Source organism: Capricornis sumatraensis, chromosome 2, assembly GCF_032405125.1.
Source record: "Capricornis sumatraensis isolate serow.1 chromosome 2, serow.2, whole genome shotgun sequence".
Taxonomy (NCBI): Eukaryota; Metazoa; Chordata; class Mammalia; order Artiodactyla; family Bovidae; genus Capricornis; species Capricornis sumatraensis.
In genome coordinates this window covers 87,152,957-87,179,123 of record NC_091070.1, presented here as the reverse complement: position 1 = coordinate 87,179,123, position 26,167 = coordinate 87,152,957, and the positions used below count along the sequence as shown (strand labels likewise).

The 26,167-nt window shown below is 52.9% G+C and overlaps 1 protein-coding gene across 1 annotated transcript in view; it reads left to right on the top strand.

Annotated features, from left to right (window-relative positions):
* Positions 1-25,310, top strand: part of SMAD6 (SMAD family member 6) — a 77,413-nt gene extending 52,103 nt beyond the window's left edge. Inside the window, exon 4 of the mRNA XM_068964866.1 lies at positions 24,379-25,310. Coding sequence (XP_068820967.1) covers positions 24,379-24,920 — 542 coding nt within the window. The 3' untranslated portion in view covers positions 24,921-25,310. The remainder of the gene's footprint in view (positions 1-24,378) is intronic.
* Positions 25,311-26,167: the final 857 nt, after the last annotated feature.

Sequence of the window (26,167 nt, the reverse complement as noted above, 5' to 3'; positions counted from 1 at the left end):
CTCTGTCAGGGTCTAATGAGGAGGCCAGTGTGAGAAGCTCTGGCTGGAAGCCCAGCAGGTGTTCAGGGAATGCTTTTGTAACATCCTCACACACTGCCACTCCCCACGGGGGGACGCAGGAAGAGAGGTGTGACACGCGAGTGAACCTGGGGTCTGTGGGTACCAGGATCTGGGTCAGATGTAGTAGGACACGCCCCTTCTCTTCAGTGTGGGAACCCCCGCTCCACCAGCCACCCTTTCTTTAATGAGGACTCACCCAGAATGACAAGGACTCCCGTGGTGTCAGGAGAGAGTGGGCAGATTATTTTACTGAGTAGAGGCAGAGGCCCAGACTGGCAGGGGACTTGCCAGGGGCAGAGCTCAAACCCAGGGCATCACTCTTACTGGCTCCTGTGGTGATGGGTTCGGGGGTCAGGCCCTGAGGATGGGTCTCTCTCTGAGTCCCCAGGTTGGGGGCTGGTACATCTTGACCCTGGCCCCTTTCAGGGCCTCGCCCCCAGTCTCTTGGAGGGCTTGCCTGGCTCCAGCCTTCTGGAGCAGGCTAAAGGAGATTCTGGAGGTGGGGCCAGCCAGGAGCGTGGGGGCAGCGATTCAGTGCTGGAAGGCGCCTGGCTGGGCCTGCCCCGATCGCTGCATTCCGCACACACGCCCTAGATGCTGGAATGTCCACTGAGCTGCGAAGGAAGTGCTGGCAGGACAACAGAGCCGCGGGCGGGCGGAACGCGATGGGCCCGGGCACTGGAGATCGGGCCCGCTGCAGACGTGGAGATGGCCAGGCTAGGGCCAGGGATGGAGGGACGGCCTCCTTGGCAGACTAGGTGACCTCAGGGAGCAGTTTCCCGTGGCCTCGAGGGCCTGGTTTCTGGTGAGGCTGACGGAGAGGACCAGGGACCCTCCTTGAAACCAAGTCCACATTATACAAACCCCATTTATATAAAGTGGTTGTTGTCTTTGTGTATGTCTGCGGGTGGAGGTGGTGGGAAGGGAAGGGTGACTGGAACTTTTGTTGCCTGAAGAATTCATCACATGGATCCTTGTATACTCATGACCCTTGGTTCCTTAACACTCTCCTTTTTATTACTAAATATAAAGTAGCATGTCATCACACAAGCAATGTAGTTATAGCCTCTTTTTATAACACTGAAAATATACTGGCAAAGCAGAAGTGTCCCTTTCTTACCTTGCGACTTTCCTTCTGGGGGTTAAGCAAAACAGCAATGAAACAAGGTAGATTAAAAAATAACAACACGGCAAATCCCGACACTAGTGACAGTAACGAAAACATCACGAAAGCTCTCAGACTGTTTTCATAAATCTAGCTACATGCTCAATTTCCAGGAGAGACACAGCCAAACAAAATCATATAGGAAGGTTGAAACTGAAGAGAATTGGTGGAGGTGGGTGGGACAGGGAAGATAATCTAAGTCAGTGCTAAGCAGAGAGAAAGCAAGTGCAGCAGTATTAACACAAGGTAATATAATTCCAGGCGAAAGAGCATTAGAAGGAACAAAGAGGCAAACTTGACAAAGATCAAGGGTTGGCAGACTTCGCCGTAAAGGGCTAGATAAACATTGTCGGCTTTGCAGGCTGTTCCGTCTCTGTCCCACTACCGAGCTCTGCTGTGTGGCATACGCACACACACACAGACACAGATACACACAAACACACAGACACAGACACAAACACACACACACAGAGACACACACACATAGACACAGACAGACAGACACAGACACACACACACAGACACAGACAGACACACACACACACAGACACACACTGACACAGACACACAGAGACGCACACACATAGACACAGACAGACTCACACAGACACACAGACACACACAGACACACACACAGACACACACACATAGACACACACAGACACACACAGACACAGACACAAACACACACACAGAGACACACACAGAGAGACACAGACACACACACAGACACACACACACGCAGACACACAGAGACGCACACACATAGACACAGACAGACACAGACACACAGACACAGACACAGACACAGACACAGACACACACAGACACACACACAGACACACAGACACAGACACATACACACAGACAACACAGACACAGACACACACACACCACAATGCTCGTGATTATGTTCCAGTAAAACTTCAGTACCCCAAACAAGTGGCAGGCCACATTTGGTATTTGCTGACCCCTGACATAGGTCAAAGCTAAACAGCCAGAAAGATATAATAATCAAGAATCTTTATACACTTAGCAACATAGTTTTGAAATCTCTAATAAATCAGAAGATGGATAGAGCTTCCCTGATGGCTCAATGGTAAAGAATCCACCTGTCAAGCAGAAGATGAGGGTTCGATCCCTGGGTTCAATCCCCTGGAGAAGGAAATGGCAACCCGCTCCAGTATTCTTGCCTGGAGAATTCCATGGACAGAGGAGCCTGGGGGGCTAAAATCCGTGGGGTCACAAAGAGCTGGACATGACTTAGCGACTAAACAAGAACAGCAACACAAAAGATAGACAGAAATAAAAAGGGAATTTGACAAACTTCCAGAAGAATGGGAGTTTGTAACAGTGCTTTCCGAAGCTGACAGATGCAGAAGACAAGAGAGAGAAAGAGGGTTTTATGAAGACCACGGCAAACATTTTACACTGTGTGTATTTGTCTATTTCCTGGTGCTTGTCCCATTGTCCTATGCCAGGACCCTGTTCCTCCTCCAGGTGTTTTAGGGTGGTCCGTCTGGTCTCTAAATGGACTTGATGGATCAAGATAAGGTTGAAAGAGCTCTGCCTCTTTAGCATTCTGTGCTTCCTGCAGTTGTGGAAGCCCCACCTACAAAATCCACCTGTCTCCCAGTGTTAAACACACCCAGTTGTAGGCAGGGTTGCCGCCCTGAATGAGCTCACAGCGGAGTGGGATCCTTGCCCACCACCTTCCTGTGGCTCCTTGTGTCCCCAACAGCCAAGGGCGCAGCCCTCACCGACGCCTGCAGACTCTCTTTTCTCCATGAGCCCTTCTGTATTCTGTGATCTGGCCTCAGAAGGCTGCTTTGCCTTGACTTTGCCCATGTGCCTTTGCCCAGCCCAGCCCTCAGCCCCGAAGCGCCGCGCCCCACCCCTTCCACCCCTCCGTGGTCCCCCTCAGCTTCCTCTTCCCCTGGCCCAGCCTTCTTCGCCTCGCTGCCCCTCACTTACGTTCTTGGTGGTCACGTCCTCTCTTACCCAGGCTTGGAGTTCTGAGGGCAGAGGTGCACCCGGTCCCCTGACCCCGGGAGACCAGCCTTGTGCCCTGCGGGGGCTCTGAGCAGCGACTGCCTATGGAAAGGGGCGTCCATGGAGAGAGAGCCTCCCTGCCTCTCGCACGCGCCCTGGGGGCGGAGGTTAGACTGCATGTTTGTGAGTCCCGCCACCACCCCTTCACCAGTGGGTGACCTTGGATGAATTAGGAGGCCTCAATTTCCTCAGTGTCCAGTGAACAGGCGATTAATAATATTCCCCCCTACCCCACCCCCACCCACCCAGAGTTGCTGTGGGAAGTAGATGCCTGCCATGGGGTGAGCTAGCAGGACACGTCAGCTCCTGGCACAGTCGTTCCCTCTCCCATGATTCTTTGTCCTGGATGCTCTTGATCCCATTTCACAGATAGGGAGCCGGAGGCCCAGAGAGGCTTAGGCCATTCATCCCTGACACATAGCTAGTAAGTGGCAGAACTGGGATTCGAGCTGAGGCCCCTGACACAGGATCCCACGAGGAGGTGCATGCTGTCCCCAGGGCCTGTGCTCAAACACGCCCAGATGCACTGAGTCAGGCCCATCCGCGGTGGCTCCGGAGTGTCGCCTTCCCGGCTGGTCTCCCAGCCTGGCGCTGGGACCGCCACGTCTGTCTAATGCTAGGAAGTCGATTCGGTTTGGTCTCCTTCCTGCCCCTGTCATCTGTCCCCTGGGGAAGCCAGCTCTGTCACTACTATGCCAGGCTGCTGAACCCTCTCCTCATGGGATCGTGACATATCAGCCAGAAAGGGGCCTCTTAAATCTTGTGAAAAACATAGATTCCTGGGCTCCACCCAGGACCCATGAATCAGAATCTCCAGGGGCGGGGCCTGGGAATCTGGACAGAAGGGCCCAAAGCAGGGGAAACACTAGTTCTTTTAACCCTTTTATTTTTCAGTTAAAGAAACTGGGCTTCAGAGAGGAGTCTGCGTTGCAGGGAGGCTCAGAGAGCCTGGGGGCCTGAAAAGCCTTCTCTAGACCCTTACCTGGGCCACAGCTGCTGCCCCTTCCCAGCGCTGGTGCCCTCCGCAGCCCTCCCCTGCCCTGGCCCCAGCCAAGCCCTTAGCCTTGGACCTCTAGGAACCCTGTGCAATGGAAGTGGTTGCGAATGGGTGTGCAGAGACCTTCTGGAAACTCAGGCTCTGCTCGGAGACTTCCTGTGTCTTACAATGTTATCTTCAGAATAGGAAACTTTGCCCCATTTTTGCAACGCACATCCTTTGCCTGAGAGTCTGTGGTGGTACCGGCCAGCCGGGGCGGGTCACTTCTCAGGCAGAGGCAGGGAGTCGTTCTGACAGCCATGTGAGGAAGACCTCTTTGCCTGCTACCCACAAGAACAAACAAACAGACCCTTTTACAAAAATAATTCCTGTTGGCCAGACTCATCAGGGGCATTTGTTCCTTGAGCTCAGTGATACTGAGGAGCAAGTCTTTCCTTAGAGACAGGCTCCCTAGCCATGAGGCCCAACTCTGCTGCCTAACCTCTTGCAAGTGATTTCTGCTCTCTGAGCCTCGGTTTCCTCTTCTGTAAAGGGAGGAGGCTGGGCTGGATAAGTTCTGGCGGTAACAGTGAATAGCTCCCCAAGTATCCTTTTGATTCCTCTGCTTCCTCCAAGTTTCTCTTTGAAACCAGCATGCTTTTGCTGTTAGACAGTGTGTTCCGGAGTACCCTATAATTTTCCGAGATTCCACCAATCCAAGACAGGCATGCCCCTCCTCACCCTCAACTCTGAGACATTCACATGACCCATTGGGGTGGTGAGTGGGTTTCCCGAGTGACAGGTTCCATTTTGAACTGGGAGCAGGGAAATGCCCCTTGGAACTCAAAGGGAGCAGACTTTCTGCGGGCTTGCAGTTAGTTACACGCCCGGTCCAGAACTCACTTCCTATGGGCCAGCTGCAGAGAATGTTTATGCAGTTTCTTTTATTCCCCTCAGGCTGGAAGTCTTAAGGAGGACTCTTGGTTTGAGGGGAAAAAAATGTGTGTGTGTAGCCCACTAAATAACTTGGAACTGACCAGAAGGACTGATGTTTACAGAAACGAGAGCCTCTCTGATTTCCTTTGACACACACTCCTTGCCACAGGACTGATGATTCCTGCTTCCAGGGAGTCCGGGTTGGTGCACCCTTGCACATAGTAGGCATGAAGTGAGCGTGAGAGAGGAGCCCCACCTCCTGGGCAAATGCTGTTCTTGCCTCTCCGTGGCACTTCTGTTGGCTGGACCCCAAACCCACAATGAGTGGTTCTTGAAAACATCCTTCCCACTCTTTCCCCTCAGGGAATTGCTTTCAGGGTTTCAGGGTGGGGCCCTACATATTCCAGGCCTGGGCAGGGCAGCTCTCATGGCTGGGTGGGAGCAGTCAGGAGGGGGGGTGCCTTGGGAAGGTAGAGATGGTCAGACTGTGGCATGAGTGACCTGCTAAGATGCAGTTCTTGGTGGGTCTTTGTAAGTAAGCGAGTCGGTCTGCCTGTTTGATGGTAAGGACCACGAGGAGGGAGAGGGTCAAACCTAGAGGATGCCCAGATTCCAAACATATGGGTGAAGGTCCTTCTGGCCAAACTGGGGGTCAACTACAGAACCCATGGTGACCGTGGTAGGACGTCCGTCTGGGGGCAGATGCGGGCATATGGCAAGCCCCAGCCTCCATTGTGTTGTTGGTCTTACCTGACAGCGCTATGTGAAGCCCAGGGAAGGGCTGCAGGAGTGCGAAGGCATTGGTAGCGAGAAGGAGAGGAAGCACCCCCCAGTGCACCTGGCTTCCCCACCCTGCAAGACACAGGATGCATCTTGCCCATGGGACACGGCGAGAGGCCCTTGCTAGCCTAAGGGGCACCTCTACGGCTGGCTTCATCACCCAGTGGGTGCTCCAGAGTCTTGGTGATCCCAAAGATGTCAGGAATGCACAGAGGACCGGAGCCGCGGGGTGGTGGTCTCAGGATGGGGGGCGGCGGCTCTGCCTGGCAACTCTGGATCTAGGAGATAGGGGGGGTGGAGGGAGAACAATCTTTCAGCCTCAAAGCTGAGCCTGAGGTCAGTGCCCCTTGCGGGGCGGGCTGGGGGGAGGCTCTGCCTTCGTCTGGGGTCTCTAGGTGGGCAGGCTGCGGGGTAGCGCCAGGACAGGGGCACCCCGGGGAGGCTGGCGGCTCCAGGTCTCCCTGGCACAGCTCCAGCCCCCACGTGCCCAGAGACACAGGCGGTTGCTCCTGACTCGGTGGCCTTGGGGACCCGCCCGGCCGGAACCTGCCATTCCCCCGTCAGTGCCGCCTCCCTGACTTGGCAGGGCCATCTCCTCGCGCTGGAGCAGCCCTCGGTATTTCCAGCTTGGCCCTCTGCCCGCCTCGCTGGGGCCTCGCAGTCTGTCCTCCCGGGCCAGGACCAACACACCCTCTCAGCGTGATGGCTTCCCAGCCGTGCCCGGGCCTCTTCCTGCCACCCCCCGACTCCCTGAGCCGAATCTTCGGTCCCCTCACCTAGCCTGCCTCTCAGAAACCATCAGTGGCCACCCTCTACCCCCATCCCCCGGAGGTGAAATGCACTTCCTCCCAGGGAGAAATGTGGGGCCTGGCTCATTTAGAAATCACCGAGGAAGCCATAAACATCCCGGGTTCCCCTGCTGCAGTTGACGCCCGAGGGGTTTCCACGTGGGGTGGGGCCCCTGCTCACCAGCCCTCACGTGGAAACGCCCCAGTTGGCTGCGTCCCCTGGCCACACGCCCTAGGAGAAGCTGCTTCTTTCAGATGGGCATGGAGATAATTGGGTGGCACGTTGGCTTGCGGGAGCCAAGGGCTCCCTCTCCTTCCTGGGCAGCCGCTGAGGGACCTGGTGGTGCTAGAAGTGTACCCCCCCACAAGTGGCTTCCTTTGCAGATGCTCAGAAAGGGAGCACTGAAAACCCAGGGGCTCACCAGCTGAGGCCATTGGCGGGTGGCTGATTGGAAAGGTTAGCATCTGGGAACCAAATTTTGTGACGTTCAAGTACCAGAGACGGTGATGCTAACCAGATAATGTTTCCCGTTAGAGGTCATTTGGAGATGTGCTTTAGTGCACAGATAAGAGTGATTTGTAATTGGTATGCCCGTTGTTTATACAGTGCTAGTAGAATAAACAGTTCTCCTGAACCTTATTTATATTTTGCATTTGTTTATCAAAACTTTTTTTTAAAACTTCAACCCAGCTGCTTTCGGAATTGTTACAAACTCTGGATTTATGGGTCCTGATCAGTGATACTTTACGTGTGTGTGATCATTTATTTTGACAGCATGCATGTTTTATCCAAGAGCCTCAGTGCATGGGGTAAGGGAAGCCAAGAGTGTCCCTTCCTCCCCAGAATGTCAATGCTATAGGAAGGCTTGGGAGACAAATGTTTGTCTTATCTGATCAAAATCATGGAGTAGATAATGCATAGGATTTCAAAGTGCCTTCCTAGACTAAACCCTGAGGGCTTGAGTTTGCAGAGCTTAACTGGGACCCTGTGGTGAGGCTGACTCCTGGGGGATGCGTATGTGGCCAGTGGAGGACGGAGGAGCAGAGATGACCAACGGATACTTGGCAGCAGTTTCCAGCAACAACAGATATTTCTCCTGTATTTATGACCATATATGACCAAATATGACCATATTTATGAACACATAATGATATGTTGTCATTGTTCAGTTGCTGTCACGTCCAACTCTTTGTGACCCAGTGGCCTGCCACACACCAGTCTTCCCTGTCCTTCACTATCTCCTGGGGTTTGCTCAGACTCACGTCTATGGAGTCAGTGATGCTATCTAGCCATCTCATCCTCTGCCACACTCTTTTCCTTTGCCTTCAATCTTTCCCAGCATCAGGGTCTTTTCCAGTGAGTCAGCTCTTCGCATCAGGTGACCAAAGTATTGGAGCTTCAGCTTCAGCATCAGTCCTTCCAATGAATATTCAGGACTGATTTCCTTTACGATGGACTGGTTGGATCTCCTTGTAGTCCAAGGGACTCTCACGCGTCTTCTCTAACACCACAGTTCAAAAGCATCAATTCTTAAGCACTCAGCTTTCTTTATAGTCCAACTCTCACATCCATACATGATCACTGGAAAAACCATAGCTTTGACTAGACGAACCTTTGTCAGCAAGGTAACGTCCTTGCTTTTTTAATATGCTGTCTAGGTTTGTCGTAGCTTTCCTTTCAAGGAGAAAGCATCTTTTAATTTCATGGCTAACCTCTCTATTGTTTTTGTCCTTCACTGGTCTTACAGCTTACTTTTGACGTTCACCCACTAGCATTGGCATCCACCCTTCAGCGTGACTTCTAATCAGGAATTAATGGTGCCACTTAGCCCAAGGCTTTGGCACTGATCTCAGGAGAGCTTTGCTCTGATTTCACAATTGAACCTCACTGTTACAGGGGACTACATTTCACACTGAGGTTGGTCACCTTGTTCTGTTGATCCCCACGTTTCTTGGGGTGTTTGTCTGTATAAAGACCTCCCAAAGACTTGACCCAAAGAGGGGCTCACAGTTCTATCCTCTTCCTCACGCCCGAACTCACCTGAACCACTTGAATAAAACTGAACACAGCTGTAGCTTCTCCTGCCCTCTGCTTACCCAGCTCCCATCATTTTTATTCATCATTTAACCTTTTCCTGAGGCTAAAGTGAACAGGTGAAGTTAGGAGCACCACCTTCCCCCTGCCTACACACACACACACACACATGCACGGACGCACACACGCACACACACACGTTGAGGGGGATGTAGCCTCGTTCTACAGATGGGAAACAGGCATGCTATGCTTTTGCACACAGGTAGGGTAGACACTCTGGGATGGGGTTGGAAAAGGAGACTTCTGGGTGTTTGGGTTTTCTGCTGTTATTTTTAACTCTGGTATGAAGCATCCTTTCTTGCAGTTATGGCCACGAGATAGGGCTGGGATGTTGTGAGACTCTTGATGTAACTGAAAGGGCCTGGCCTGTGAGTTCCTGACCAGGGAGGAAGTGGTTAGGTGGCCAAGAATGCAACCTGCACCTCCCAGATTAATTAATAATTGAGCGCTGGCTCCTGGCCAGAAGGAGCCAGGAGAGATACAGTGAACCGAGAGTGGTTAACTGCAGTGGGGGAAGGAAAAGTTTGACTTTGCCTGTGGCTAAAAGGGAAATTCACAATGGCCGTGATTTATGAGCTGAATTACGGATCCTCCTTCGTGGGCCTGCACTCCAGGAATGCAGAGCCAATTGTGCCCACGGGGAAGGGAGGTGGGAGGAGTGGGGGGACAGGCGCCAGCCTCGGTGGAGGAGGTGTTGGTCAAACCCCTAGGAGAGGACCAGGAGAGAGGCTGGCTAACTGCCTGTTGGAAATTGTGTAGGCTAGAAGCTGAGTGCCCATCAGGTCACCCTCTGCAAGAAGGATGGGCGGAAGAGTGGGTATGGAGTCTGGTTCTCCTGGGTTCAAATTATGGCTGATTGACTTTGTGACCTTGAGCCCGGGGCTTAACTTCAGTGACCCTCCATTGCCTCCACTGTAAGATTCTGCCCACCTCCTAGGGTTGTTCTCAGGGTTAAATGAGATGGCGTGTGGGGACAGATGGTGACTGAGAGCCCCTGAATTCCCATGGGATGAATGGAGGCCTCAGTATTGACCCAGCAGTGACAGGATCATTACTTGGCAAAGTTCTGCTAATGGTTGCTGGGCCCATGCATGTCAGGTGTGTGCCACTTGGTCAAGTAGACACGATTATCCAACCTCCTTCCCCTACTAGAGTTGCTTCAGACTTCAGATTCAGGAAAGGCACTCCTTCCCCGCCCTTGTCATGCAGGTCCCTGTGGCTGCAAACAGCCCTATGGAGGAGGGGGACGTAGTTCTAGAACGCACTTGGGTGTTGCCATCTGTTGCGTTCAGCCCAGGTATCTACCTGGGCTCTTTGTCTTTCATATAAGACGTTAAGAATTACGAACTGGGAACTTCCCTGGTGGTTCAGTGGCTAAGACTCCAAGCTCCCAATGTTGGGACCCAGGTTCGATCCCTGGTCAGGGAACTAGATCCCACATCCTGAAACCAAGAGTTCACATGCTGCAACTAAAGATCCACACGTCAACAGATACTGAAGATCCTGTGTGTTGCAGCTAAGAGCAGGCATAGGCAAATAAGTACAGATAAGTATGTTAAAAAGAATTAGGAACTGGGTCATGACAAACAAGCCTTGTACCTCTCTCTACTGAAAAGCTAGCCTTGGGAATAGGAGACCAAACAGAAGCACAGTTGACAGTTGTGACATTGCTCCCATATTTTGCTGCATTGACTTGAGTCGTGCAGCTTGTGTGCCCATGTGTATCTGGACACAGATTAAAGAATTACTCTGAGGGACTTACTGAGCCGATGGCTCCCTTTCCCAAGATGCTTGGCTGACAGTGGAACCGACAGTCGGGGGAGCATCTTTGGCTTCCAGAGACAGGGATGAACCCTGATCCTCCTTCCTCATTAACCCTGTGGGCAGTCACCCAGCCTCTCTGAACTTTATAGGCCATAACCTAAAAAGGGGTCCTTTACGAATGGACTTGGAGAATTGGAAAACCCTCCAGTTAGACGGAGAAGGCAATAGCACCCCACTCCAGTACTCTTGCCTGGAAAATCCCACGGATGGAGGAGCCTGGCAGGCTGCAGTTCATGGGGTCGAGAAGAGTCGGACACGACTGAACGACTTCACTTTCACTTTTCACTTTCATGCATTGGAGAAGGAAATGGCAACCCACTCCAGTGTTCTTGCCTGGAGAATCCTAGGGACGGGGGAGCCTGGTGGGCTGCCGTCTGTGGGGTCGCACAGAGTCGGACACGACTGAAGCGACTTAGCAGCAGCAGCAGCAGCAGCCACAGTTAGAAACAGCATCCTACCATCACCACTGATTGGGGGAGAACCAACTTCTTGACTTGGGCTATAGGGGCTGCGAGAACCAAGCTTGGCTGCTTCCTTCTGCTTTGGAAACTGACCCTGGACTTGGGGTTGAGGCATGGGGTGCAAGTCTATGAGTCTGTGTCCACCTGCAGGCCTGCTGTGATGGACGGTTGCCTGACTTGCTCTTCCTCCGCACCTCTAGCCCCATATCAAACAAGCCATCCCTTTCCAGGCAGCTTGGAGCTTGGGCAGGGATGGCGCCCAGCAGCTCCAGCTGCGCACAGTAGCGCGACTGCAAACAGGAGGCCGACTAGCAGGGATGAGCTTCTGCCAAGTCCTAGGTCATTTTGCAACATTTTTGTAAGGAACATTTAAATCTCATGCTACTGTGTTCTTTACAGCAAATATGAATATTTAATTGTGGCTTAATGATCTCTCCAGTCAATATTAGCTTTTTGCTTATTATAAAGCATCCTTGTTTGCTCCAGAAATGTGTAAGAATGATCCAGGCAAGCCTCACTTGAAGAAAATCCAGTTGTAGGACCCTGCCTTCACTAAAGAGATATGGATTAGGTGCCTTTGTGTTTAAAGATAAGGTTTCAATGCAAGGATTATTTGTAAATTGAATGCCTCTGCCCCTGGGACTTTAATTTGGGGGTGTTTATCCCAAAGTGTTAGTTGCTCAGTCATGTCCAACTCCTTTCAACCCCATGACTGTAGGCTGCCAGTCTCCTCTGTCCATGGAATTCTCCAGACAAGAATACTGGAGTGGGTAGCCATTCCCTTCTCCAGGAGATCTTTCTAACCCAGGAATCTAACCTGGGTCTTCTGCATTGCAGGCACATTCTTTACCATGTGAGCCACCCAAAACGCATCCCAAAGCGCATCTTTAATGTAAATAAGGCATATTTGACTTGTAGAGGTCACGTGATACTGGTTCATTGGTAAATAACAACAAGCTGGTGTTAGGTGAGGCATATCTTTGAGAGCTTTGCAAATAAGAAAATCAGCTCCCATCCTGTTCGCTGGCATTTCCATGGAGAGCCATGTTCCCTGTTCCATTCACCCTCACAGACCTAGCAAGCCTGAGAAATTAAGTCCACCCCCATTGCCAAACAAGGTGACTGTAGGCTTCAGGTGATTTTACTTTATTGAAACAAGTGTGGCACATAGCGAGCTCATCTGGCGTTCCATTGGCTGGGTTGCATTGTGAAGATCAGCAAACAGGGATGTTGCTTCTCCCTCCCCGGCTCCATGCCCTGGCTTCTAGGCCACCTTGGTGTCTGTCATCTGTTCAATGGGAATGGCATGGCTGCTGCATTTTTTCCAACCTGGGGAAAATCCGATGATTTTCCAAGTGCCCCCCCAGCCCTCAGATGCGAAATTCCAGTCATCTCCTGTTATTGACAGCGTCTTGGTCAGGAGGCAGGGTGCCTGGTCCCAGGGTGGGAAGGGCAGAGGCAAATCCCCGGCCAGCCTGTTTGCAGGTGGGTGAGGTGGAGACACACGCCCTCCTGATGCCGGCATCAAAGAGCATCATGGAGGAGGGGCCGAGTGGTGCAGACCCAGGGACTCAGGAAGGCTTTTCAAAGGAGATGACATTGGGGCCGTGGTAGTTGAGTAAGAGTCTGATGTACTTTGGGGAATGGAGGAAGAATCTCGTGTTCATCAAGTGCCAGTTACTGTCGTTAGGGCTGTCATGAACCCGCCCCCCAACCTTGACCCCTTGGAGTGAGTTGCACTAGCTTCATGGGTGTTCGATGATGTGTGCCCCGCTCAGGGCCTTGTGCAGAGAAGGGGCCTCTGCTCAGTTTAAGGCTCCGCTTTCACTACTGAAATTCTGGATACATTTTGAACAAGGAACCCTGCCTTTTCATTTTGAACTGGGCCCCCCAGTTCTGTAGCTGGTCTCGACACTCAGAGGTGTAGTCCCCTGGTCACAGTAATCCAGTTGTTAGGATCTGCACTAGTTCACCTCTCTGCTGCCTGTGGTCTCACGGAATTTTCCAGATCGAGAGAGAGTGGGATGGACAAAGTACACCTGGGGGTGGGGCGGGGGAGGTGTTCAAGGCCCAGGGAGCTAAAGGATCCCCCTCACAGGGGACGGTGGAGCCAGGGGTTTGAGGGGCCTGGGTTGTCGGGGCCTCCCCTGGGATGTTTCTGCAGCAGTGAGGGTTCCTGCCTCCGAGACAAGTTGATTGAGGGCAATTTTAAGGTTCTTTGCTTGTATGGCTTTCCATTAGGTCCAGGAAGAAGTCTGAGGCAGGAGATTTGCCAATAAAACTCATATTGTATTTGGGAAATAAAAGAGAAGTGGAGGTGCCCTGAATGCCCCCGACAGGGCAGGAGCGTGTCCCCAAATGGACTTCCTTGAAGCACATCGCCAATTTTCAGAGACCGCTTCCCCCCACTTCTGACGCCTGCGCAGGCTGTCCCCGTCTGAACCCCCAAAGGGCCGACTTGGTTCTCTGTGTTCTCGGATTCAACAGGGAAGTCAAGGTGGGGTTGAGTCAGTGAACTTTGGCACCTGAAGGCTCAGGTGAAAACCCACTCTCCCCCAAGACAGGAACCCCAAAGAGCAGCCAGGGCCTGGCTCCTGAGAGAATTCAGGAGTTCAGCCATCAGCAAGGCTGACTCGCAGGCAGGGAGGACAGGGGCGGGGTGCGGGGGGCCTTCCCTTCTCACAACTGCTGCCTCTCCTGGGGACCTAGGTACCCAGCTTCGTCATTGTGCACACACAGTGCTCTTTTAGAATCTTTCCAGGGTTAATATGAAGAGCCAGGCTTTCCCACCCCAGGGGGTCTCTGGCTAAGGAAACAAACAAACTTACTCAGAGCCCTGACTTTGTGATAAAACAAAAGACGACCTGGAATGGGAGCAAAGTTCAGAGTCTTTTGTTGCAGAAACTGGTTCCTTCTGGAAAACGTGGGGCTGATTTTATAAGCTGCTTATCGCCGGCTCTCCCCTCCCCTCCCCTTGGAGACTGACGCTTTTCACCGTCCTTCCCTCCAGGACACAGGGAACCAGAATTCTCCCACCTAGACTCAAATTTCTCCCTGAAGTCTGAGAGGTTCTCCCGCTCAGCCTCCTTGCGGTTGTTTTTCAGTCACTAAGTCATACCCAACTCTTTACCACTCCGTGGACTGCAGCCCGCCAGATTTCCCTGTCTTTCACTATCTCCTGGAGTTTACTCAAATTCATGTCCATTTAGTCAGTGATGGCATCCAACCATCTCATCCTCTGTTGCCCTCTTCTCGTCTTGCCCTCAATCTTTCTCAGCATCAGGGTCTTTTCCAATGAGTCGGCTTTTTGCATCAGGTGGTCAGAGTATTGGAGCTTCAGCTTCAGCATCAGTCCTTCCAGTGAATATTAAGGGTTGATTTCCTTTAGGGTTGACTGGTTTGATCTCCTTGCTGCTTCTTTGGCGTTTTGTCTTTTCCAGCATAGGGTACTGGGGCTTCCTTTAGGACCGTCGGACCGGGCCAGGTAGGCCTGCTGGTGTTTCTGGGGTACAGTCTGATGCTCAGCTCTGATGGAGAGCAATCTGATGGCAGCCTCAGTGTGGCCCTCAGAGCTGGGCCTGCCTGCAGAATGTTTTTAAGAAGGAAGCTTGGACCACAAAGCACCAAGGCCTGGGGAGAAAAGCCACAGCCCCCAGGCCCAGAGAACCTCAGAAAAGCTTACAGGGGCAGCAGGGCGAGAAGGATGCTGATGGAAGTGGTAGGTCCTGGTGGGCTCCGGGGATACTACGTGTGGAGGACACCCTGAGCAGGCCTGTGTAGTAGGGCCCAGATGAGAGCTTGTTTTATGCCAGGGTTGCAAGAGGAGCTCATCTTTTCAGGATCCATTCGCATGCTGCAGGAGATTAAATAACGGTAACCTTACCCACCTCAGCCCAGGCCGCCACCTGGTTCTGCAGGAGACATGGGACTGAGCAGGCAGGGGTCAAGGTGCCAAGGGTGAAAGAATCCCGCTGGGTCCAGCAGGACTGTTCTTAGAGAAGACCAGCGACGACTCAGCAGGCTGGCCACTGACAGCGCTTACTCCCTCTAAACCCCTCAGGGCGGCGGCTCCCTGGGCCTCCCAGCAGAGCAGAGGCAGCACGCAGGGCCCAGCAGAGAGAAGCGGGCTCAGAGTCAGGCCATCCGGTCAGGATTCCCACGCAGCCCTGCTCTGTGGCCTCTGTGACTTGGGGTCTGTCCTCAGAGAATGGGGTGATCCTGCCTCCTGAACTGGGTGCAGAGCAGAGAGCACCCGGCACCCCCCACCCCCTCCAATTACGCAGCCAGGGTCAGCAGCCCTGGTCACCCACCATTACTGCAGTACGTGTAGAACTCGCTCCTTGTGTCGAGGAGCGGAGATGGGAGTCCATGGGAGAAACTGTACTGAAACACTGACAAAATATATGTTCGCAGGGCTGCATAGGGGTCCATAGATAGTTGTTAGAAGGCATGGTTTTTGAAAACCCCCAAAAGGTGGGCAGTGTCTGTTGGGGCCTCCATATCGCCACATCTAAAGACCACTTTGAACATCCAATCTTTATAAAACCGCCAAGTGCCGGCTTGGAGTGGACATGGATGGGCTGTTACAACACAGATTCTGTGCCATTACCCTGCAGGCCTCTGGGGTTTTGCAGCTTATAGGTTGGAACCATGAGAGAGCAATGCAAAGTCCCCAGTCTCCAGATAGACATGAGCTTGGATCCCAGATTTATCTGCAGCTTCTTAGGTGAGGACTCTGGACTCACTACCTGACTTTCAGGCCTCAGCGGCGTCTAAAAATGGGAATCACTAAGAGAATGAACAGAATGATGAGACAGTGCATTCAAAGTGCTTCCTACTCTGCTTAGCATTTGGTAAAAGGTCATTAGATGTTGGCTGGTGTATCAGCATCATTATTACTACTATTACTACTGGCTGGTTCATTTTATTGTTCTTACTACTAGTGCGCCTCTTCTTAGCATTTCCCCTTGATTCTCAATTCCACTGGCACATTACCTAACCTAATATGAATACCCTTATGAACTATTCAGACTGAATCAATCTATTAAATAATTTACACAATTAGAGAGAAGATATACAGTGGTAATAACACTAGTGAAAAAGAATAGCTGCTACTAACCGAGTGCTTATTTTGAACCAGGCATTATTTTATGCACTTGAAATTAATCCCACCAGCTCGAGGCAGTAAGCGCTGATTGCATCCCCATTTTACAGATTAGGAAACTGAGGCCCCAGGGAGTGAAAGCACTTACCCAAGATTTCACTGCTGGTGAGTGGCAGGGCTGAGATTCACACACATAGGCAGCTTTGCTCCTGGACCCTATGCAGGAGACACGCAACTGGTCCTAGCTGCCAGTCTATTGTGAATCTCTCCTGTAGCCCTGGCCAGTTCCTTTCCCTCTTGGGGCCTCAGTTTTGCATCTGCAGAATCCTGAATTTTGGCCACACGGACCACGAATTTCCTGGACTCCCTCCTCCTGTTGTCATTCTCCCTTTGCCTGCTTCACTGCTGTCTAGGGGGTAACCCCCCGCCCTCCTGCCCCCAGCAGAGCGGCTAGTCAACTGTCTGGAAAGTGGTGGCCAAACAGTCCTTCGCCCAGAGACCAGCGCCTGAATGAGCCCCCAGGGTGGACCCCGTGAAGGCGGCGGTGGTGGCCAGACCGCCCGTGATGTAATGACCGATTAGGAACTTCCTCTTGGAAGCCTGGCTTCCTCCAGGGGCCAAAGGTGCTGGAGTTGAGGTGGGGGTGGGGAGGGGCGGGTGGGAGCGAATAAGAGGAAACTCCTGTCAGCTGGGCCCTGCTTTTGGAAAGCTTTCAGCAGAGAGGCTTGTTCTAAGCTGTTGACCATTAACGTGGCCCTGTGCACATTCCTTCTCTGCTTTTACTGCCGGATCTCAGTGAATAAAGGACGGGTCTCCCCCTCCCTTAACGAAGAAAAAAAAAAGAGCCTCTAATTAATGCTGCATCTTTAGACTTGCTGCAAAACCTGAAGCCATTTCTGCAGCTTAAAATGACAAAGGAAGGTTAAGTGGAAACTTCTTTTCCCCCCTTTAGTTTGATAACAAAAACTACTTATCTAATGGGCAAACAAGGCTTTTAAAGGGGTGTTAGGTTAACCAGATGCAGGGCCACGTAATTACTCCCAGGCCTGAGAGCCTCAGATGAAAAAGCTCCTGGTTGGATGGGAACTTAAAAGCCGCGGGCATGACATGGGCCAGAAGAAAGGAGTTTTCCAGGAGGGCAGGCGGCCCCAGCAGGGCTCGATCCCTGCAAAGGGGATTGGAAAAGCCAGCCCTAGGCTCCTCCTTGGCTCTGCCACCAACTTGCTGGGTGACCCTGGGCAAGTCACTTAGCTTCTCTGAGCCTCCCTTCCCAGCTCTCGGTGGGGTCTGCCCTTGTTTCATTGTTCATTTAAGGTGTGGCTGGGCCAGCCCCCGGAAAGGCAGTGAGGCTGCTGTGGCCCAAGGGGGTGTGAAGCAGCAGCCAAAGCTTTGAACATGGAGGAGCCTGAGCAGCCCAGCTAGGCCCTGGAGACTGGGGGACTCAGGGCCAGCTTCCTGCGAATGCCCGGAGCCTTCACATTTCCCTTCCTTGGAGTCTAAGCGATCCGGAGACTTTCATCTGGGCACTTCTCTGGTTCACCTCCCAGGGTGGGCAAGTCCAGGGCAGTCTGGCGCGGCAGAAAGGGGAAGTCACGAGGGAAACAGGCTGCATTGCGTTGTTCAGGCTTTTGGAGTGTGTGGCCCACGGGGGAGCACACAGGAACGTTCCTGCCCTTTGTTTTGACAGAAAGCTGCTGATTCAAAGAAGCTAAAGGCTTTCCTTGGTATTTCAGTTTTCCCCACCTTCCCCAGACTACAGTTGGCCCCCTAGGTGCCCCAGCACCCCCACAAAATTACACATTGGGCTCGCAGGACCCTCACTTGGTCAAGAGGCCCAGAGGAAGGAATGCCAGCCATCAGAGGGGCTGGCTGCAGTGCAGGGGAGGGGACCTTCTGCTGGGCCAGTCTCCTCCTGCCCACGACAGGCATCCACCACCCTCTGGTGGCAGGAATGTGGGCGCCACCCAGAGGCCAGGCCACCCTTGTCGGCCTGTCCCCTGGGCCCCCTGGGAGCCCTGCTGAGACCACTTTTAGGACAAGCCACAGAGGGCTGGCCTGGCAGCACATTTCTACTATCTTTGTTGTCATCCTTTCAAGGCGTCATACCTACGATGCATTGCACAGCTCTTCAGTGCACAGGTCATGATTTTTGACAGTGTGTATACCCGAGTTCCTGCTGTTGAAGATAGCAAACGTTTCCAGCACCCCAGAAAGTTTCCTCATCCCCAGGGATTACTCCCCAGAGGTAATCCCGGTTCTGATTTCTGTCACTTTAGCTTCGTTTTGTCTACTTAAGAATTTCATATCAGTGGAGACAGCACATCTTTTGGGTCTGGCTTCTTTCACTCAGCCAGATGCATCTGAGATGCACCCACGTTGGGGTGTGTTTCAGTAGTTCATTACTTTTTACTGGTGAATCGCGGTCCACTATATTGCGTGCATGCTCAGTTGTATCTGACTCTTTGAAACCCTATGGATTGTAGCCCGCCAGGCTCCTCTGTCCACAGGATTTTCTCAGCGAGACTACTGAAGTGGGTTGCTATTTCCTCCTCCCGGGGATCTTCCTAACCCACGGATCCAACCTGAGTCTCTTGCGTCTCCTGCATTGGCAGGTGGGAATTTACCACTGCACCACCTGGGAAGCCCTCTTGTACTGAATGGATGTGCCTTATTTTTGTTTATCCATTATCATAGTCTGTTTGGGCTGTAATCACAATGATACCCTAAATTGGGTGGCCTAAATAATACATATTTATTTCTCACAGTTCTGGAGTCTGGGAAATCCAAGATCAAAATGCTTGCTGGTAAATCTGGTCTCTAGTGAGAGCCACTTCCTGGTTCATAAATGGCCATATTCTTGCTATAGTCTCACACAGTGGAGTGAGGGGGCTTTCTGGGGTCTCTTTTAAAGGGCACTGATCTGTTCACGAGCTCCTCATTTCCCAAGGACCCTATCTTCTAATACTGTCACGTCAGGGATTAGCATTTTCAGCCTGAACTTGGGGAGGGACACGCAGGAGCATTTAGTCCATTGGCATCCATCCTCTTGCTCATGGACATCTGAGCTGCTTTCCAGGTTTGGGTGATTATGGGTAGAGCTGCTGTGAACACTCATGAAGTCATAGACGCGTAGAGCTCACTGTTCAGAGGGGAAGACTGAGGCCGGGAGAAGAGAGCGCGCCTGCAGATCGGGGCTGGGAGACAGGACACCTGACTGCAGCACTCCTGACCCCCCGGTCTGGTGCTGCTCCTCCAGATCCGCCCCAGACATCATGCCAGACCGCGCCTCTCCTCTCCCCCTCCCCCCGGAACCCTTCCAGCCAGGACCCAGAGTCTGGCTGGGAACTAGGCCAGGCCCTGAGCAGGGGGTAGCGAGCAGGAGTTTCGGTCAGAGAGCGGTCATCTTTGATGTTGTTCACTCGGGTCTGACTCCCCGGTATTTATTTGCAATTAAGGAGCTGGTTCCTAATTAGGCTGATGGCGGGACCACAGCCTTGGAACCATGAGAAGAAAAGGATCTGCTGCAGATGAGGCTGTCTCCTCGCATCCCGAGAGGCAGCCCAGGCTGCAGATGAGGCTGTCTCCTCGCATCCCGAGAGGCAGCCCAGGCTGCAGATGAGCGGCCTGGTGGGTGGAGTGGGGCTCTGCGTCTCAGGGGAGTGGAGAGGGGACCCTGGGTTTGAGTGTGCCTGCCTGCTCACTCGCAGAGAGCGTTGTTAGCTTGTGAACACGCAGCATTAGATGTGAATACACGTGTGTGTGTAAACAGAGCCACAGGAGCACTCATCTGTGTCCCTCATGTTCAGCTATTCATCGCTTCACTTTTATTTCGTCACTTAATGAGCACCTCTTTGCACTTCAGGTACCAGGCTGGGAGCTAAAGCTTAACATTGGTAAAGTGCTTTACAATTTGCAAAGGCCACTGCTGTCCATTGTCCTGTTGTAACCTCCCATGGTGGTGATCCTGGGTCATGACCCCCAACACCTAAGGAGCCCTGGCCTTTGAAGGGTTAGGCCAGCATGCGGACAGCTAAACAGCTGCTTCTTTCTGCTCCATATCGATCTGCTGCTGGAGTTGCCAGAAAGTTCAAAGAGGGACTGTGTAATTGAGGTACTCAATTATGAACAAGTCCATTTTACAGATGGGGAGATTGAGGCTTGGGGACATTCAGTGACTTGTTCATGGCCACGTATCTAGTCAGTGGTGAAAGTTAGGTCTGTCTCGCTCGGAAACCTTTTGGGTCATGGGACAAGCATTAGGTCAGAATTCAGAGGTCTCTAGTTCGGGTCCCACTTCTGCCACCCACTGCTGTATGTCCTTGGGCAAGTCACCTGGTACCCCTCCCCCCGGGCACCATCTTTGGGGCACGAGGACACTGGACTCAGTTGATGGTTCCCACAGGCCACTCTCAGGACTGAGTTTTCACTGGTCTATTGTGAAAGAAACAAGAAAATTTCTTACAATGTAAATGTATTTTAAAATTTTCTGATTTGATTTTTAAAATACTCTATTTTTTGAGAATCAAATTATACTTTCTTTTGTGCTAGTGACAGTAGATGGTCTTGGGGTTTTTAACCAGTCTGTATGTGACAAAATAAAATTGTAGTAACCTTGTAATATTCCCACCCCACACCCATTAAACAGTGTATTGGTTTGTGAAATTCCAGAGTATTGGGGCTCCCTGGGGGACCCTCAAGCACTGGAGCCCAGAGACCCTGAGAGCTAGGTGGAGACAAGGAGGCCTCAGGCATGGTGACAGGCTCACCTGCTGGGCTGCTGTCTCAGGATGAGACCTGAGACCCTAGACCTTGCCCAGCACCTTTCAGGCCTGAGGCCATCAGCCCCAGCTACTGGGAAGGATTCCAGTAAGGGGTAGGGTGACGGCAGTATGCCCACACTTGGCATATATTCTGTTTCCTTCCTCCTTCCCTTGCAGGGTGTTCCAAGAGCACCCTGGACGATACCCGCAGACTTGGGGCAGACGCAGAGGGGACTAAGACCCACCCATTCCTCCTTGAGAGTCGAGGCCAGCCAGGGACACTGACCAACCGCACAGACCTCTGCTCAGGCCAAGAGCGAGGCTGCATTTGAGGCTCTAGGCGCACAGGAGGGAGAGGTCGGAGAGGGCTTCCCAGAGGCGGCAGTCCATCCCTTGGAATTTGGAAGCCCTGGCCCAGAGCCCAGGCTTGATGAGGTGTTACTGCTCATCCAGAGGCCACAGGAGGTGAGGCCTGGACTAGGCGGTGTCCTGGAGCACCACAGCTGGGGCAGGCTGGGCCCCAGGGCAACTCGGGGTGGGTGGTTTATCCCCATGCATAGGGTTCCATCCCCCGTGAGGAGCACTGACTGGGACAAGACCCGGGACACAGGTGACAAGACCCAGGACATAGGTGTTGACTGGGGTTTGGGGGGGTGGTTAGATGATGAAGGCACAGTTGGTTTGGCTTGGCTGGGATTGGAGGTGCTGAGGAGGGGGACAGGAAGGCCCACCTGGCCTTGAATTAAAAGCCTTTTAGGAGCTGGGCGGGAGGAAGTGCCCCACCCCTAGGGTCCCATTACTCTTCTCTCTGTTAAAGTGCTTCTTAAGCTTTTACGAGTGGCTACACCCTGGGGCAGAGCTGCCCCTTTATGACTAGGGTGGCCCCTCTGTGCTTATCGGCGGGACAGCAGCACTCCCTCCCTCAGTAGGACTGTGTGAGTCTTCAGGGGATGAAGGTCTTTCGTTTGTGACTCACCAGCTTGTGGGTAAGCACTTCTAGGGATTCACAGCCCACGAGAACTGTCATGGTTACAGATAGGGAGACTGAGGCTCTGAGAAGGTGGGGCGCCTGTCTGGAGTATGGAGACGAGCTCCCCTCGAGAGTGTGGCCTGGCACTGATGCCAGCCCCAGCACTGTTGAGCATGTGCCCTTGGCCGGTTATGGCACCTCCTGGGGCCTCCGTTTCCACACCTGTAAACAAGGCTGGTAGCAGGTGCACCAAGGCCGTTGTGAAGAAGTCACCTGGCTTACGGAGGGCACTCAGAGGTGCCTGCTGCCTGTGTTGTCGCCCAGCATTCTCCAGGCACATTTCTTTGCCTCCACACCTCTGTGCCTGGAGCACTGACGGAATTCTCCTCTAAGGAGAAGGTTGGTTTCGGAGTTTCACAGCCAGGCTGGGACGGTGCTGCTTCTCTTCATCTTGACAACTCTCAGACCAAGGCCAGATGGATGGATGGAGAAAGGGACAAGGGCGTGGGGTACTCCTGGCTGCCCAGCTGCTGGGACTGGCCTAGTGCCCACTGGCTGAGGGGTAGGTCAGCTGAGAGCAGGGAGCAGGGCCTATTTCCCCCACTCTGACCACAGCTAGAACCATGAGGGGTCTGCGTAGAGACCATGAGACAAAGTATACATCCTCAGGGGCTAGCCTGGGGCCCTGTGGCTGGGACCTTAATGCCACCCTTTGAGACTGTGCCCAGCCCCAGGCAGAGCAGAGCAAGCAACCTAACAGGAAGCCCCTCAGGTGCACAGCTCCCTGCTTGGCTGGGGCAGGGGGGCGCTCCCAGAACATAAGGGAACATCGGGAGCTCTGTCACCCTGCTGCTCTGGGACGTCTGGGCGGGACTGGACTGAAGGCAGACAGCTGACCTCACCCAGGCTCCTGAATGAAGTTGTTGGCAGTGCTTTCTCTCTCAGGTGTGACTGGACTTTGCTCTGTTTCTCTGGGATAAGCTGAGCTATAAAGGGCCTCACTGTGTCCTCATCAGGCCTCCAGCAGACCTTCTCCCTCTGCCAAAGCCCCAGCCAAGGGCCAGAGTGGGAAACACATCACCCCACTGGGCAGTCTGCTTCTCAGAGCCGTGAGCTCAAAGGAGAGCCCAGGTGTCAAAATGCTTCAGAATCTGAGGCCAGCCATGCCTGAGGGCAGTGAGGACGAGGCTGCCCTTCAAGACAGGGCCCTTGCTATACCTAGTTTCAGGAAATTGTTAAATTCACGCAGACGCATAGAGGTGCTCCCAGCTGGAGTGAAAAGGGATTCCAGTCTTCATCCAGGCCACATCTTTGCTGTCACTGGGGAAAGTGGGGTCTGGAGAGGAACAGCTCGGAAACTGGAGCCCTTGAGGAGCGATCTCCTTTCCCACTTAGAGACCCTTCGTTTCTCTGTCTCACAGAAGCGGCTGCAGTTCTGGTGAAGACCTCCACTTCCTGCCAAGAGAGCCCACCTGAGGGGCTGGGGGTGGGGGTTGCTGGGAGACTGCATGACACTCAAGGCTGAGGCTGGGAGCCGTCAGCATTGAGCAGCTGTGATTCCCAGCTGCAAGAGATACTGGGGGCCACGTCCCCTACCCCACCGTATCCTGCCTTCTGATTCCTGAGACCCCTCCAAAGGGTGATTTACATCCCTCCATTGCCTCACCCTGGTGGCTCACACAGTAAAGAGTCCACCTACAATGCAGGACACCTGGGTTTGAGTCCTGGGTCAGGAAGATCCCTTGGAGAAGGGAATAGCAACCTACTCCAGTATTCTTGCCTGGAGAATCACATGGACACAGAAGCCTGCCGGGCTATAGTCCACAGGGTCGCAAGGAGTCGGAAATGACTGAGCGACTAACTTGCACCTCACCCCACTCTGTTCAAGTTGAGGCTTGGACTGAGTGGGTTCAAATCCTGATGGTGCCACCTGCCAGCTGGGTGGCCCTGGGCTGCCAAGTCTCAGATCCTCATCTGTAAAATGAGAAGGTGGCCTCCTCGCCATTTCAGGAGGCCCCAGAGAGTCACGTGTGGAGTGACGAGTGCAGACCACAGCACCCAGAACAATGTAGGTGCTCACCGTTCAGCCCCTCCCTTGGGTGTGTGGGTGTGTGTCCCTCTTCCGCTGGCTTGTAAAACTCTATGGGCCGGAGCCGGGGGTGGCTCCTGTTTGGGTGCCCGTGGCACCTGGCACAGTAGGTGCCCTGCCTTTGTGTGTGTGTGTGGGTGGGGCTGGGCGAGGGGGCCTGCGGGTTAAGTTTGAGGACAGCCTGGCCCGCAGTGGATGCTCCCCATGTCTGTGGGGTACTAGAAATTCCATGCACCTCCCCCTTCTCCCCGGGCCAGGCAGCCACACCACCTCCGCTGCCCGGGAATAACAGCTGCGTGCCCTGTGCTTGCCCCGCAGACGCCAGCATGTCTCCGGACGCCACCAAGCCGAGCCACTGGTGCAGCGTGGCCTACTGGGAGCACCGGACGCGGGTGGGCCGCCTCTACGCGGTGTACGACCAGGCCGTCAGCATCTTCTACGACCTACCTCAGGGCAGCGGCTTCTGCCTGGGCCAGCTCAACCTGGAGCAGCGCAGCGAGTCGGTGCGGCGCACGCGCAGCAAGATCGGCTTCGGCATCCTGCTCAGCAAGGAGCCTGACGGCGTGTGGGCCTACAACCGCGGCGAGCACCCCATCTTCGTCAACTCCCCGACGCTGGACGCGCCCGGAGGCCGCGCCCTGGTGGTCCGCAAGGTGCCTCCCGGCTACTCCATCAAGGTGTTCGATTTCGAGCGCTCCGGCCTGCTCCAGCACGGCCCCGAGCCCGACGCCGCCGACGGCCCCTACGACCCCAACAGCGTCCGCATCAGCTTCGCCAAGGGCTGGGGGCCCTGCTACTCCCGGCAGTTCATCACCTCCTGCCCCTGCTGGCTCGAGATCCTTCTCAACAACCACAGATAGCGCCCCCGCCACCTGCCCCGCCGCCAGGGGGGCCCCGTGCCCAGAGACACAGCCCCCACGGACGAACCCCCCCACCCCCAGATATCATCTACCTAGATTTAATATAAAGTTTTATATATTATATGGAAATATATATTATACTTGTAATTATGGAGTCATTTTTACAATGTAATTATTTATGTATGGTGCAATGTGTGTATATGGACAAAACAAGAAAGACGCACTTTGGCTTATAATACAGATATATTTTCCTTCTCTTGCTCCTTCCTCTTTATGTTTTTTTTTCTTTAAAGAAAATGATACAGCAGAGCCAGGTGGAAAAGCCTGGGTTTGGTGTCTGGTTTCTGAAATATTAATGCCCAGACAAAAAGCTAATACCAGTCACTCGTTGATAATAAAGTATTCGCATTATAGGTTTTTTTTTTTTAACTGTCTTCTTTTTAACAAAGAGGGATATGCAGGGTTTCCGTGGGTTTCTGACCAGTCAGGCATTTGAAACTTGATTTCATTCTTTTAGTGGTTAAAGAATAGAGGGAGTTACATTGGAAAGAAAGGAAAGACCTATGTTTGTTCTTAAGACCAGAGAAGGTTCTGTTGATCCTTCCCTCCCGTGGCTGTGGGGTATCCACAGGATTCAGGAGGAGGAGGAGGAGGGGGAGTTTGTGGCCCAGCCATCCTGGGTAAACGCTTCCAATCTGATGGGGGAGGCTCATGCTGTGGCCTACGCCAGCGCTCAGTCTGATGGGGAAGATGTGGGTCCATGCCTCCCATCTCTGAGCTGTCTGCAAACCAGAGGACTGATTCTCACCACTTTGGGGAAATGATCTGTGGAAGAAGGACTGAGATGGTGCGTGTTGGACCCACTTAATGGCCTTGTGGAAGCTCCCTGAGCCCCAGGGTGAAACTCCCTTTTAGGACCTAAATAAGCTACCCTCCGATCCCTCACCAAGTAGGTCAGAACCTGCCCATCTGGGGCTGTCGTCATGATTGATGCAAAGGCAGGTGGTTTCTTTCTACTCTATAAAAGGGAAAGAGTTAAAGGTTCTGGAAGGGTAAATGACTGGCTCATGAAACAGACCAAGGTTTGAACTTACATCTAATTGTAGGACCAGAGCCATATTAAATTAGTTTCCTCTGTTGAGAAAACTCAAAAAAAGAAGGCCTTCTTGGCCAAATAACTAAGGGGAATGTTACATTGTATATCTTCTTTCTTGGAGATTTACATTAGCCTATTAAATGCTCTGAGA